At 35.2% G+C, this 14,816-nt stretch overlaps 1 protein-coding gene across 3 annotated transcripts in view; it reads right to left on the bottom strand.

The window, feature by feature from the left end:
• Positions 1-14,816, bottom strand: part of Atrnl1 (attractin like 1) — a 744,833-nt gene that overhangs the window by 667,718 nt on the left and 62,299 nt on the right. For all 3 annotated transcript variants that reach the window (XR_012449625.1, XR_012449626.1, XM_074078234.1), the window contains exon 8: positions 9,295-9,550. Coding sequence is in view for 1 of the 3 variants with exons in the window: in XM_074078234.1 (XP_073934335.1) it covers positions 9,295-9,550 (256 nt within the window). In the remaining 2 variants the exon portion in view is untranslated. The remainder of the gene's footprint in view (positions 1-9,294; positions 9,551-14,816) is intronic.

Here is a 14,816-nt window from a genome sequence, read left to right on the forward strand (position 1 = left end):
AAAAGTAAAATTAGGTCCAATATACCTTTATGGTGCACCAAAAGCTAAAAAGCATCCACTGACTCCTGTTTATGACCTGTGCTGTAGCCAATGTTCTTTTCCTGCTTTCCTCTTTGCTCTTCTCCTCTCATTTTCACTTAGGACAAACACATAACTTTTCATATTAGTTATCTACCTATATTTCCACCTCAGTGTAGTCCTAGCTCTAAAACTAAGTATGTGAAATGTTCTCCATCAGTCTTTTAATCTTAAGTGTTCCCATTCATCTTTTCACTGGATGAAACATTACCATTCACTATAAATAGGGCTTGGGAAATTAAAATCCACAGGAAAACTCCAGCCCACCAACTGCTTTTGTAAATCTTTTTTTTTCTTTTTTCTTTTTTAAGTAGGTTAAAAAAGAACCTTGGGGTTTGAACTCAGGCAGGCGCTCTACTGCTTCAGCCACACCTCCAGCCCTTTTTGTTCTGAGTATTTTTAAGATATGGCCTCCCTTTTTGCCCAGACCAGCTTGGATTGCAATCCTCCAATTTATGTTTCTTGCCATCACTAGGATGATAGGCACTGAACACAGTTTTTTTCTGTGCAGATAGGTTCTCACAAACTTTTTTGCCAGGCTGGCCTCAGACTGCAATCCTCCTAATCCCAGCCTCCCAAGTAGCTAGGATTACAGGCTTGAGCCACTGAGTTCAGTTTGTAAACCAAATTTTATTAGAATACACCCACAGTGACACACATATGTATTTTGTATGGGTACTTGTATATAGTTTCAAAAATAGGACTAACATCAGTCAACAGAATTGTTGTAATCCACAAAACTCAAATCATTCAGTATCCAGACCTTTATTTTAAAAAAGAAAAAAATAAGTCTGCATACCTCTATCCTACTAGAGTCTCAGGTAAGGTCACATGGATACAGTAGTACCTGAGTTTTTGCATGATTAAAATCATGTTTTCTATTGCCTTGCCCCTTGAAGTAGTTTGGCAAGCTATAAAGCTCTTGTCCTATACTTTCTTTACTTGAATTTCTTGAAAAAGATATTCTATAGCTGCCTTGACTTGTATGTTTCTTCTAAGAAAACTGCTACTAGTCTAAATCTTTTGGCCTTACATTTCATCTTCCTGTCCAAAGAACCTAAGGATTTTTTTATCTCTTTAAATACAATAGTTTTATCAGGATATGTCTTAAATTTGCTACTACGGGTGAAATTTACCAGGTACCAAATCCAAAAGTTCAAAAACAGGAAAATACATAAATTAATTGTGGTAGAGTTATATAATGAATGAAATAAAGCAATGCAAAGGAGTTACCTGCAACAATACATAATGAGCTGGATTAATCCTGGTAATATAGTAGTAAATGAAATCAAAGAGGGGCTGGAGATGTGATTAAAGTGATAGAGTGCTTGCCTAGCAAGTTCAAAGCCCTGAGTTTAAATCCCACTACTGTCAAAAAAAAAAAAAGGAAATCAAAGGATTTTATAAAAATCCTTTTTATAAAAACAAAAACAAGTAAAATAAAATGCACATCTATATGATAAAGATACCTTTAAAAACAAATACATAATCAAATTTTAATTAACAGATTTTAAAGAGAAATCTTAAAGGAATACAAAAAAATGGTTATGTTTCTTTACATATTCTCCCATCAAATACACTTTTCAGAGTGTTTTGCCAGTTAAGGCATGACTACTTATATGTACAACATAATAACCAAATACAGCTAGCTTCATTGGAACAAACATAATTATAAACAGAAAATTCAAGGAATATCCAATAAATGGTTATTTTTAATAAATTGAAAGAAATACATAAGTAAATGAGAGTGCTAGGTATAAAAAATTAGAATAGCTAATACTCAATGTGTGCTAAGCAATAATTAATATTAAAATAAAATAAAATGCAATGCTAAAGATGACCACATGCTATTAAAATAAAAAGGTAAGAGACTAAGGTAGAAGTAAGGGACTAAAAGACCTGGATCTGTGCTATTCCAAAAGGTTTACATTTCTGCTGATTTCTTCCTCAATGAAGTATGTAGTTCTCTCATCAGATACCTCTTCTTTCTAACCTCCAGAATAAGTACATATGAAAGAGTATTAGTAAAATACATATATTTGAATCTCTAAAAGGCCAACAGTAGTTACATGAGCAGTATGTTCACAGGAAGCAAATTGTGTGCTTTAAAAAAACAGGTAACTATAAAGAGCTAATAAAAAGGCTATTTATAAAGGAATGCCCAGGGTAATAATCCTGAGACTATCAGCGCCAAAGGCCATTGCCATCTCTTGGCCTTAAAAAGCAAGAAGAGGGAGTAATTTTTACAATTTATAGACAGTAGCTGCTTGGAGAAAGACACATGACAGTTCAGCAGAGCAACCTAACTAACTCAAGGTAAGCCAGGAAGGCAGGAGCTAGAGGAATAAAACATCTCAATCTCATTCATCTCTAACTCATCTCTAAACCTCAGATCTACTATTGGTTCCTCCCACTGGCTGAATCCAATGAAAAGCCAGAAGGCATGAAAGCAGAATAGGGAAGAGTACAGACAAATGTAGAGTATCAAGCACAGTAATATATGAGTCACCATTAGAAAGAAAATAATAACTGTGGTACACAACATAAATAATTTGGTTAATATACTATGAAAAATCAAGAAACATACAGATTCACTTTTAAGGTGTGTCTGCTGAAAACTATTCATTCATCCACAAATATTTATCAAGCATTTAATGACACTTTACCAGAAAATATACATATAGAGGTATGCTATAGAATTTCTACTCTAACTCCTAGAAAAATGATATAAGTACACAAAAAATATCCATTAAAAGCAGCACATATGTTGTCTTATTCCATCTGTGCTGGTATGACAAAATACCACAGACTGGATAACTTAAAACAATAGAAATTTTTCACAGTTGTAGATACTGGGAAGGTCGAGATCAAGGCACCACAGGTTTCGTGTTTGGTGAAAGCTGCTCTCTGTGCTTCAAGATAGTACCTTGTTTATGGTGTCCTGGGGAGGGAAGGCACAAATACTGTGTCCTCACATACAGAAAGGACAGAAGGCGAAGCGGGATTAAGCTAGCTCCCTCTCACCCTTTCACAAGGCACCAATCCATTCACAATGGAGGAGCCATCCCAATTTCACCAAAGGCCACCTCTAATTCCTACCACAACGGGATTATGTTTTAACATGAATTTTGGAGGGAAGATGTTCAAATCACAGCATGTGTCAAATTCACTAATAAAAGGAGGAAAATGAAATTACCTCCAGAAAATGAAAAAGGTAGTAAATACAACTATGGGTTAACAAGTGTCTTTTCATTGTTATACAAAGATAAAGACCACCTTCCACTTTGTGACTTAAACAGAAGCACATGGGGACTTTGTTGTGAACTCTTCATCATGCATTTTCCTGACTTTTCCAATTTTGCCCATGAAACTTGTTGGTCACTGTCATTCCTAAGCACTTGATAACTCTGATCATTTTTAGAAGTTCTATCTATGGTCCGCTATGAAAAAATTTCCCTGCCAAGTCTATTTATGTATGTTTCACACAAGCTATTTTCTCAAATAGTCTATTGCTAAACATCTACACACAGCTCCATATAAATCAAGCCAAAACTAAATTAAACAAATCTTCATCCAAAGAATAAATGGGTTTTACCCATGTCCATTAGACTCAAGAACTAACTAGAAACTTAATAATTAATGAAGGAAATTTCAATGATTGTGTGTTAAAGCCTGAGTAATCAAATTCTGTCTCTGCTCTGGTGGCTGCGTTTAACAGACCCTTTAGTGGCCACTTTGTCATCCCTGCATCACTTTTCAACTCCCCTGATAGTGTTACCTACACATTCCTAAATTCAATTCTTCCTCTTGAATCCTTGTCTCATGGTATGCTTCTATGAAAGCTCCAGCTGAAAAGGATTCTATATTTTTTTGCCAGTTTTTGCCCACTTTTTGCTTCCCTTTGCAAACAGATTTCCTTGGAAAAGTTGGCCCTACCCATCATTTCTAATTCCACACTTTTCATATCCTCTTAAATCCAATCCAGTCAGGCTTTTACCACACCACTACACAGAAATTGTTCCTGTCAATATCACCAATGACTGCACAGTGCTAAATTCAACAGTCCGTCCTTAGTAATCATTTTATTTGACACATTAACAGCATTTGGCACAGTTGATTACTCTCCAGCTGAATCATCTTTCTCCACTTGGCTTCCAGTTTTCCACACTCTTTCTTTCTTATTTATATTCTTTTTTCTCCCCTATCTCATTATTGGAGTCCTCTAGGGCTCAACCATTTTCTTCTTTCTATGCCCATGTCCTTAATGATCATGGATGTATTTGTCATTGTATTTGTCATCTATACTCCAAGAAGTCCTAAACTTACATTTCTAGCCCAAATTTCTCTCTCTTGAACTCCAGATCCATATAACTACTACCCATTTAACACTTTCATTTAGATGTCTAATTGATATCCCACATATAAAATGTTCAAAGTGAACTCCTGAACTTCAAATCACTTTCATCTCAAGCTTGCTTCAGACTTTTCTACATGTCAGTTCACGGCAACTTTACATCTTTCCAGTTGCCTAGGCCAAAATCCTTGGGAATCACCCTCAATCTTTCACTTTTTTTTTAATCTCAGAGACGACTTTCAAACTCTCAGCAAATGCTTCTAAAAACAAATCAACTAATTCTCACCATCTCCAATGCTACCAACTCTGATCCATACCACCATCATTTTTGACCCAAAATACTGCGACAGCTTTTTAACAGGCCTCCTTGTTTTCTTCTTTTCTCTACAAAGTTTATTTGCAACACAGCAGCCAAAATAATTCATTTAAAAATGATCTCATTGCTCTGATCAAAATCCTGAAGTCTCCCCATTTTATTCAGATGAAAGACAAAGACCATACAAAAAATCTGGTGATGTTTCTCTTTATTACTTCTCTAACTTCCTGTCTTAATTTTTATTCCCCTTCATTCACTTTCCTCCAGATTTCTCACATTCCTTGAACATACTCTATTTGTCTTTGCTTATTGGCCTTTGTACTAGCTGTTCCTACTTACAAAGGACACTTTGCAGGTACCCACATAGGAAACTCCTTCACTTTACAATTCATTGCTCAAAACTCAATTTCTCATTAAGTTCTACTCTGCCTTTGTTTTTAAAAATGTAAGCACCTTCCACTTTCAATACTTTCTCTCTCCCCTCCCCTCCATTCCCCAACAGGGTCTTGCTATATAGCACAGGCTGGTCCCAAATCCATGATCCTCCTGCCTCACTCTCCTGAGTGCTAGAATTACAAGTGTGTACCACCATCTGCAGCTCTTAATCTCCTCCAAGAGCTGGTTTTTTTTTTTGAAAAGCTATCATCTTCTAACACATCACACAGTATACATACTTATGTTTATTATGATCTGTAGCCCTTTGCTAGAAAAATGCTTAATACATAATTTTCTGATATGCCTTATGAAAACAAGTAGAATCTACCATGTGTTCCTCTAAGCTACAAAGTTAACTCAAAGTCTGGAGGAACTTCTTTAGTTCAACAGATACTCTAAACTCCAAGAAACTGATGGCAGCAGCTATGGACAGCTATAGATAACTACAGTCTCAACTGTCAAAAAATATGCCCTAGTATCTTAGACTTTTTTAATGTTTAGTGCCCAAGGTAAGATCTTACAATAGTATTAAGTAAATGATCATCCTGGGGTATTGACAACTGGAAGTTTATCCTTCTTTAAAATTCTACATAATGACAAGATCATTTTCCTTAATTAGAATACTTTTTAGAGTAAAATTTTAGCTAGTAAGTATCCTTTTTTCATGTATTACTCAGCCAACACTGAAGATGGATCAATTTAGGTACTGGATCTGAGAGTTCTATATAAAGTAAGGATCCCTGAAGAGTTACACCCTCAATCAAATAGTGAGGTGTTTAAAATCTGCTCTGTAGAAAAAGAAATTGTCTGTTTCAGCCTTGGCTCAGTACTGAAGAAAAGTGTGTTCCCCCAGGGATTTTTTGGCCATGAATCAGACATCATACCTCTTTGTGGCATGGATTCAGCCAACATACAAAATTAACAAATACCACATTCCAAGTTTTAATTTAAGTTGGAACAGAATTTCTAGGGCCCTAGAAGCACTACTCTCAGATGCAGTGGTGGGCAAAGTAAGGTCCAAGGTCTAAACCTGGACCACCACTTGTTTTTATAAATAATGCCTTACTGGAACACAGTCATGCCTATTTGCTTACTGTCTGAAGCTTCTTCATTCTACAACAGCAGAGCTGATTAGTTGTGACAGAGATCTTATGACCCACAAAGCTAGCTGGTCTTTAATACCCCTAGCATAAATGATGTCACTTATATTTGAAAGCAAAACTAAAAAGTAGTAAATTAGAGGTTAAACAAAGAGTAAAACTATTGGTTAACTTTAGGCTTAGTTAAGAATACACTTTTAGAACTTCAAAAGTCAAAAAGAAATAAAACCTCAAAAATCAAAACCTACATTTCAGGTATAAGCATGGTCATACTTTAGTTCTGAATCTCCCCATTCTCCTCAGAGAAGGCATATAAAGCAAAAGGAAACCACTGGGGAAGTAGGTAGAGTAAAAGAAAAAGAAAAATCATAGTTCCAGAAAAACTAGGAAGATAGAAAAAAGCCTCATGAACTCTTGCTTGTATGTAAATGTGCAAAATACAAGTGAAATCTAAGTGTCACCTAGAGGAAGTCACACTGTAGAAATGAAGATGAGAAACAACGGGTGTGGAAGAAGCTAATGGTGGCAGACCTCAAAATTACCACACTCATTCCCTCAAAAAAAGTGGGGTAGCAAAACATGAGACGAGATATAGTTAAAAACAAACAGCAAAAGAAAACTTTAAAAATAGGAACATGTATAAAAATAGACAAAAAAAATATGGCAATCACAAAGCAAAATCTCCTATGTACACGAGATAAATTTTCAACACAGTGATTCTGAAACATTAAATAGCAACAATAATAATAAAGGGAGAAGCAAAGGTAAGTCAGGGAAAGAATGACAGAAAAGGAGGGTGCATAATGTTAATAACAGATGAACTAGAATTCAGATCAAAACTTAAGCAAATCACTTTGTAACATTAAAGGAGACAATTCACAATGACATATAACAGTAACTAATATCCACAATAGTAATTACCATAATGCATAAATTTTAGAATATACAAGGAGAAATAAGCAGAAACCAACTAACATTTCAAAACTTTAATAAACTTTAAAAGATAAATCTCAAAATATAAAACAAGGTACTAGAAGGCTTAATTAATATATTCAATAAAGCAACATGTATTACTTATATAAATATATTAAAGCACATGGTATTATAGAATTTACATTCTTTATAAGTGCTTATGGAATACTTGTGAAAATTGGGAAAAAAAGAAAACCTCAGAAGTTACCAAAAAAAAATAATAATAATACCTAAAACATTCCTTGAACACTATTATAAAACCAAAAATTAACAACAAAATTAGAAAGCAAAATAGCCCATTACACAAACTTAACTCCTGCTTAAACTGCTGAGCCCATGTGAAAAATGAGAATAACTCAACCATGTTTGCTTCAATGTTATCACGAGTTACAATAATGTATATAAACAAGCTTATTTAATCCAGCCTTGCTTATTAACCATTACATTCCAACATGCTCCCTTCAGTATAAGTTCTCTCTTGATTATTCTTATTTTCTAATAAAAGTGATGATAGAGAAGGAATTGCTGGATATTTGGGAAAAGAAAAAGATGTCTGAAATAGTTAGAAGCAGAGTGGGAGAGGGAACAAGCTAGACTGACACAAGTTCCAGGTCCAAAAAAAAAAAAGAGTTCCAGGCACCATTTAGTACCAGCTTGAAGACTGGGTGCTCACGGACAGAAAGCCAGGTTAGAAGCATGTGTAAGAGAATAAAAGATGTAGGGAAAGCAACTAAATACTGAAGAAGTGGAAGAACCATCAGAATGTGGGTACTATAAAGAGTAATCTAGAAAGATCAGTGGTACAAGATATATGGAATAGAGATTATAGGATTCATTGCAGGTAGTGGAATGATAATGTCAAGAGTATGGCAACGGGAGAGAGTAAGTTTGATTGAAAGCAAGACCTTTGGTAGAGAGATCAAGAAATCAATAGTCAAGATCTTTGAAGAAGTATTTATATGAATATTTAAATCATAAAAATGCCTGACTGATAAATGCTAGGTAGAGTGACAGTGAACTAGAAACTAAATTCTTCAAGAAATAAAACACAGTGATCAAGGAATAAAAGATAAGTGCAAAAACACAAGGTAGTAAGTTAGACATCTGACAACATAAGATTCAAAGTCAGGTGATTTAAAGGAGAAGGGTTTGAAAATAGATGGAAATGGCAATAAAAAGTAAGGAAACATATTCCACCCTCAACCCAACTGTACAGAGGACATGGAAACAAAACAGCATCACTTGAAAGGACTGCAGGGGAGACAGTAAAGAGGAATTTTTCTCTGAGCTCGCATGCATTCCTTATTGTTGGTAATGGTGATCTGTAAGTGAATTTTTTCTCTAAGACTGCACAAGGCTTCCACATAGTTATCTATAGTTGTATACACAAGAGCCAAGAACTGTTGCTCATTATACTGACTAGAGCCAGAAATGCAGTATGTTCTTGCATCTAAATAGCAATAGGGGTGAACAAATTAAAAACACAAAGAGGCTGCTACTTCAACCAAAAAGTTGTCATAAAGAATGCAAAAAGTAAAATACCATGAAAACAAAACAGAGTAAGAGCATATCCCAGTCACCTTCACACATCACATAATAACCTCTTTTAGAAGCTAACAGAAGATCCTTGGGAGGCTTACTTTAAAGGAATACTGTATACATAAAGATATAGCAATAAGATTAGAAATAGAATTCTGAAAAATAAGAAATTCTGAAATCATGAAATTCTTGGTAAAGAGATTAAATCAGTTTCAACTCTTGGTTCATAAGAAAATTCCAAGGAAACAGCACCATCTATTGGAATTTCTCATATTTGAAAATATTTTCAGATCTTTGAAAATGAGAATAGTATGAAACATTTCCCCTCATTTGACTAAGAGGATAAACTTAAATCTTAAAGGACAAAATAAACCACTAATTCTTGCCTTATAATACCAATCTCAAAATAACTCACCATTTTGACTAAATTCATCTGAAGATTTTTATTAAACTAAAATATTCTCAGCCAACAAAGAAATTACATTTTTAAAGAAACTCACAGATGTGGTATTCTTGTATGCTGCTTGTGTAACCATATATTGCAGAATATCCAAATATTATGATCATGACAACATCTCTACTATCCAGCTCCATAATGTGTGCTGAATGTCCCTCCACAGCGTACTGCTGACCATGTCCAAGAACAGTAGGAGTCTTTGTGCTCCATGACTGACTATGTGTGTTAAAAACCCATAATTCATCTGTGACATTGCCATCATTTGTTTCAATTCTGCCTCCATACATAAAGATGTTTTCCTGTAAATTAAAATACATATGTTAAGGAACAAGATAGTAATTTCTTACCAATAAACATTAATTAAAAATAAAGGCTATATTTAAACACCCATGCTAGTAAACTGCCCATAACACTTTTAAGGGATAGTTCTTATTTGTAAAAAGTCAAGTGGAACACACCAATAATAACTAATGTTTTTATATACAAAGGGGGGAAAATATCTCTGCTTCCAAAGTTACTTTAATGTATTTTACTTGAAATGGTTACATTATTTAGTCAAACAGTCATATTTTAAATTATCCTATAGGACAATAATCCTGACATAACATTGTGAGAATGGAAAAGGCAGTGAGCTGATCAGAAACTTAAAATTTAACAGTGCAGTAGTTATATAACTAAGAACAATATACACCCCACACACAATAGAAAATAAGAGACTAAGTTGCTGATTAAACATACTCATTTCCAATATTTGAATGATGAGTCCTCAGTTATTACATTTGAATTTTACCATCTACGTAAATTGTGTTGTTATTCTCAACTATTCACTGTTTTCATCAAGCATTATTCACCAAAAATGTAAATCATATTTGTACACAGGTGGAGTACATTTTTATCACCATTTCTCATGGCTATATTACATACCTTTAGTCCACCTTTGGTTAATCGCTACAGAACTTGTAAATTTTACAAACAATTTCACTCACATATGATTGGAATAAATGATACAGAAATGATATAAACCATCAATATTTCAACAACCTAGGAAGAGAAGGGAACTACTTCAACCTGATAAAGGGCATCTAAGGAAAACACACTGCTAAAAAAAATAAATAAATAAAATTAAACTTAATGGTATAATACTAGATGCTGCCCCTAAGTGCAGAAGACGTCCTTTTGCACTTCTATTCAACATTGCACAGGATGGTCTAGTTAGGGTAAACAGGTAGAAACTAATAAAGGCATCCAGATTGGAAATGGACTGGAGGAAGTAAAAGTGCTGGCTATCAATACAGATGACATGATCCTATATATTAAAATCCTAATTAAAAGAGCTAATGAATGAGTTCAGCTATATTGCATAATATATTTCTATATATTTGCAACAAACAATTCAAAAGTGAAATTAGTAAAATAATTCCATTGACAACAGTGTCAAAAGAAAAAAATACTTAGAAAAATATTTAAGAAAAGATCAAAACTTTACTCTGAAAGTTACAAAACATTGTCAAAAGAATTTTTTTTTGCAGTACTGTGGCTTGAACTCAGAGTCTATACCTTAAGCCACTCCACCAGACCTTGTTTTGTGTGTGTGTGTGTGTGTGTGTGTGTGTGTGTGTGTGAAGGGTTTTTCGAGATACAGTCTCACAGACTATTTGTCCAGGCTGGCTTCAAACTGCTATCCTCCTGATCTCTCCCTCCTGAGTAGCTAAGACTACAAAGTGACAGAGTGAACCACTAACACCTGGCCATTGTTGAAAGAAATTTTAAAAGATCTACATAAATGGAAGAATATTCCATATTGAGTCATAAGACTCAACATTAAGATAGTATTACTCTCCAAATCAATCTGTAGATTCAACACAATCCCTATTAGAATACCACCTAGCTTCTTTGTGGAAATTGACAAATTATTCTAAACTTCGTATGAAACTGAAAGAGATGCAGAACATTAGAACAATCTTATAAAAGAAGAAAAACACTGGAGGACTCACACTCTTGAAAACTTTCTACAAAGCAAAAGTAACCAAAATAGTATGGTATTGCCATATAGCAACAAAACAGAATGAAGAGTCCAGAAATAAGTGGATACATCTGTGGCCACCTGATTCTTGACAAGAGCATCCAGACTACTCAATGGGGGAAGCATACACTCCTCCCTAAATGAAAAGTGGGTATCAATATGCAAAGCAATGAAGTTGAACCCTTACTACAACAGCATACACAAAACTTAATTCAAAATGGATGAACCAACTAAATATAAGAGTCAAAACTATAAAACCTTCCAAAGGAAAATCAAATCAAAGGTAAATCTTTATGACCTGGGATTTAGCAGTGCATTCTTAGATTTAACAACAAAATCACAATCAACAATAACAAAAAAGTAAATTGGACTTCATCAAAAAAAAAAAAAACATTTTCACTTCAAAAGATATTGAGGCCAATAGGAAAAGGGGACCAGGAACTAGAGAAAAGGTTAGATCAAAAAGAATTAACCTAGAAGGTAACACCCACGCACAGGAAATCAATGTGAGTCAATGCCCTGTATAGCTATCCTTATCTCAACCAGCAAAACCCCTTGTTCCTTCCTATTATTGCTTATACTCTCTCTACAACAAAATTAGAGATAAGGGCAAAATAATTTCTGCTGGGTATTGAGGGGGGGGAGCGGGAGGGGGTGGAGTGGGTGGTAAGGGAGGGGGTGGGGGCAGGGGGGAGAAATGAACCAAGCCTTGTATGCACATATGAATAATAAAAGAAAAATGAAAAAAAAAAAAAAAAAAAAAAAGAAAGTGAAAACAGACCACAGAATGGGAGAAAATATTTGCAAATCAGATATATGATAAGGGACTTGCATCCAGACTATATAAAGAACTCTTACAACTCAAAATAACAAATGACCTAATTTTAAAATAGTCAAGGAACTTGAATATTTCTCCAAAAACAATATACAAATAGCCACATAAAATGATGCTCAATATCATGACTCAAACAAAGAAATACAAATCAAAACCACCATGAGATACCACTTTACACCACTAGGAGGCTTTAATCGAAAAGACATAATAAAAAATGTTGGCAAGGATGTATAAAAATGGGTACCTTCATACATGACTGGTGGTAATGTAAAATGGTACAGTCACTTTAAAGATTCTGATAGATCTTCAAAAAAATTAAACATGATGTTAACATTTGGTGTAGGCATTCTACTTCTATACTATATGTATAATGCAAAGAAATGAAAACATATGTCCAACACAAAAACTTACACCCAAATATTCACGGCACCATTATTCTTAACAGCCAAAAGGTGGAAATGGCCCAAATGTCCAACAACTGATGAATTAATAAGCAAAAATATGGCATACTCATTCAATGTAATATTGTTCAGCCACGAAAAAGAATGAAGTACTGATATATGCTACACAGATAAACCTTGAAAATATTATGCTAAATCAAATATTCCAATCATAAGTCCAACAGTATATGATTTCATTCACATAAAATGTCCAGAACAGATAAATTTATAGAGACAGAAAACAGATCTGTGACTTCTAAGACTGATGAAGAAGTTTGGGGAGATAATTAAAGGACAAATATTGCTTTGTTTTGGGCAGTACTGGTGTTTGAACTCAAGCTTGCTAGGCATGCACTCTACCACTTGAGCCACTCAAGTTGGGTATTTTCAAGATAGGGTCTGGCAAACTATTTGCCTGGACTGGCCTTGAACTGCCATCCTCCTGATCTCTGCCTCTTGAGTACCTAAGATGGCAGGCGTAAGCCACCAGTGCCCAGCCACAGTATTGTCTTTTGATGTGATGAAAATGTTCTAAAGTTGATTACAGAACCCTGCTGAGCTTTATACAAATCTGCAAGAGATAACTGCACAACTCTGAATACACAAAAACCACTGAATAGTACAATTAAATGAATGAGTTGTATGTTATATCAATTATATTACAAAAAGGAAAAAATGCAAAAAAAACATGAGACAATATTAAAAAGGCAAAGAAATATATATATGTATAAAATGTATTTTGTGTATGTAAACATACACATAAAAAACAATTACACTTTATGTTTAATACACATGCAAAAGAATGGCAGTTTATTCTTTGTACTATTTCTGTATTTTCCAAAATTTCTGCATAAACAGAAAAAACATGTAAATCCTGATTTGAAATGCATAACCATAGACCACAAAATACATGGATCTTTGCTGATCAATATAAAAACCTGTGAGTGGCTTGTCATTTTAGTCATGCTAAATTCATGAATCCCACAAACACATAAAAGTAACTGATTCTATTTCTAAATCCCAATAATATTTTTAGCAAAAATAGACAAAACTTTATCTTAAAATTCATATAAAATTTTAAGGGCTCTTGAATAGCCAAAACAATCTTAGTAAAACAAAAACAAAGAAGTCTCACACTTCCTAACTTCAGAACTTATTACAAAGCTAGAGTGAACTAAATAGTGTGGTAGAACAAAGACAAACATATAGATCAATAGAACAAACAGCCCAGAAATATGCCAAGATCATTCAATGAGAAAGAACAGTTTTTTCAACAAATGATGCTGAGAAAACTGCCTGCACACATACAGAGTAATAAAATCAAGCCCTTACCTTATACCACACACAAAAATTAGCTCAAAATGAAATAAAGACATAAACATAAGAGCTAAAATTTTTAAACTCTTAGAAGAAAAACAGAGAAACCACGAGGGCCCCCCGGCCGCCAGTCGCCTGAGCCCAGACGGCTTGGGAAGACTCCGACAAGGTGAGCTTAGCAGTACAGCGGTACTCCCACAGACAAGCCTGGGCCAGATCAGCATAGCCCCCTGGACAGAGTGACCCCCCACCCGGGGAAAAAAGAGAAACTGATTAATAAGCAATAAGAATAATTAAGACACGTGGGAAAGAGGGTGGGGTGCACTGAGCGCTGAAGATTGGGAGAAGGGAATCCTTCCCGGAACTGTAAATAAACAAGCCGGGTGGGCCAGACAGGCTCCGGTGGGAGCCGGGTTTGCGCCCAGCAACCAGGAGCGAGAAAGCTTGTGAGAGTGGCGGAGGGAGGAAAAGTCCACAGGAGAGGAGGGAAGACCCACTTCCCACGTGAACTGTAAATAAACATGCAGGCCTAACAACGCGGGGGCAGTGTCACCTTTCCCAGTGCTTGGAAAGGGGAAAGCCTGTAGCAGAGGCTCCCGCACAGGAGAACTCTGAGCAAACAAAGCCTGTGGGACCAGGTGAGTGCTAAGCTCACCCCAGAGATCTGCATAAATAACGCCGCCAGCTACAGGCTGAGAGCAGCAGGCAGGCAAGCCACAGTTGCAGATACCACTCTCAGAACTGTCTCCAGACGCTTTTTTTTCTTTTTCTCCCTACCTTTGATGAGAGAACAACCGAATTACACCTGCAAGCCAAAAAACTTACTGAAACTGTATTGCATTTGAACTTGGGACACTTTGTGGGGTTTTTTTGTTTTTTGTTTTTTTTGTGTGTGTGCAGTTTTGTTCTACTTTATGCGTCCCCTTTGATGAGACAACCACAGAACAACA

The sequence above is a fragment of the Castor canadensis genome, chromosome 7 (genome assembly GCF_047511655.1).
Source record: "Castor canadensis chromosome 7, mCasCan1.hap1v2, whole genome shotgun sequence".
NCBI lineage: Eukaryota > Metazoa > Chordata > Mammalia > Rodentia > Castoridae > Castor > Castor canadensis.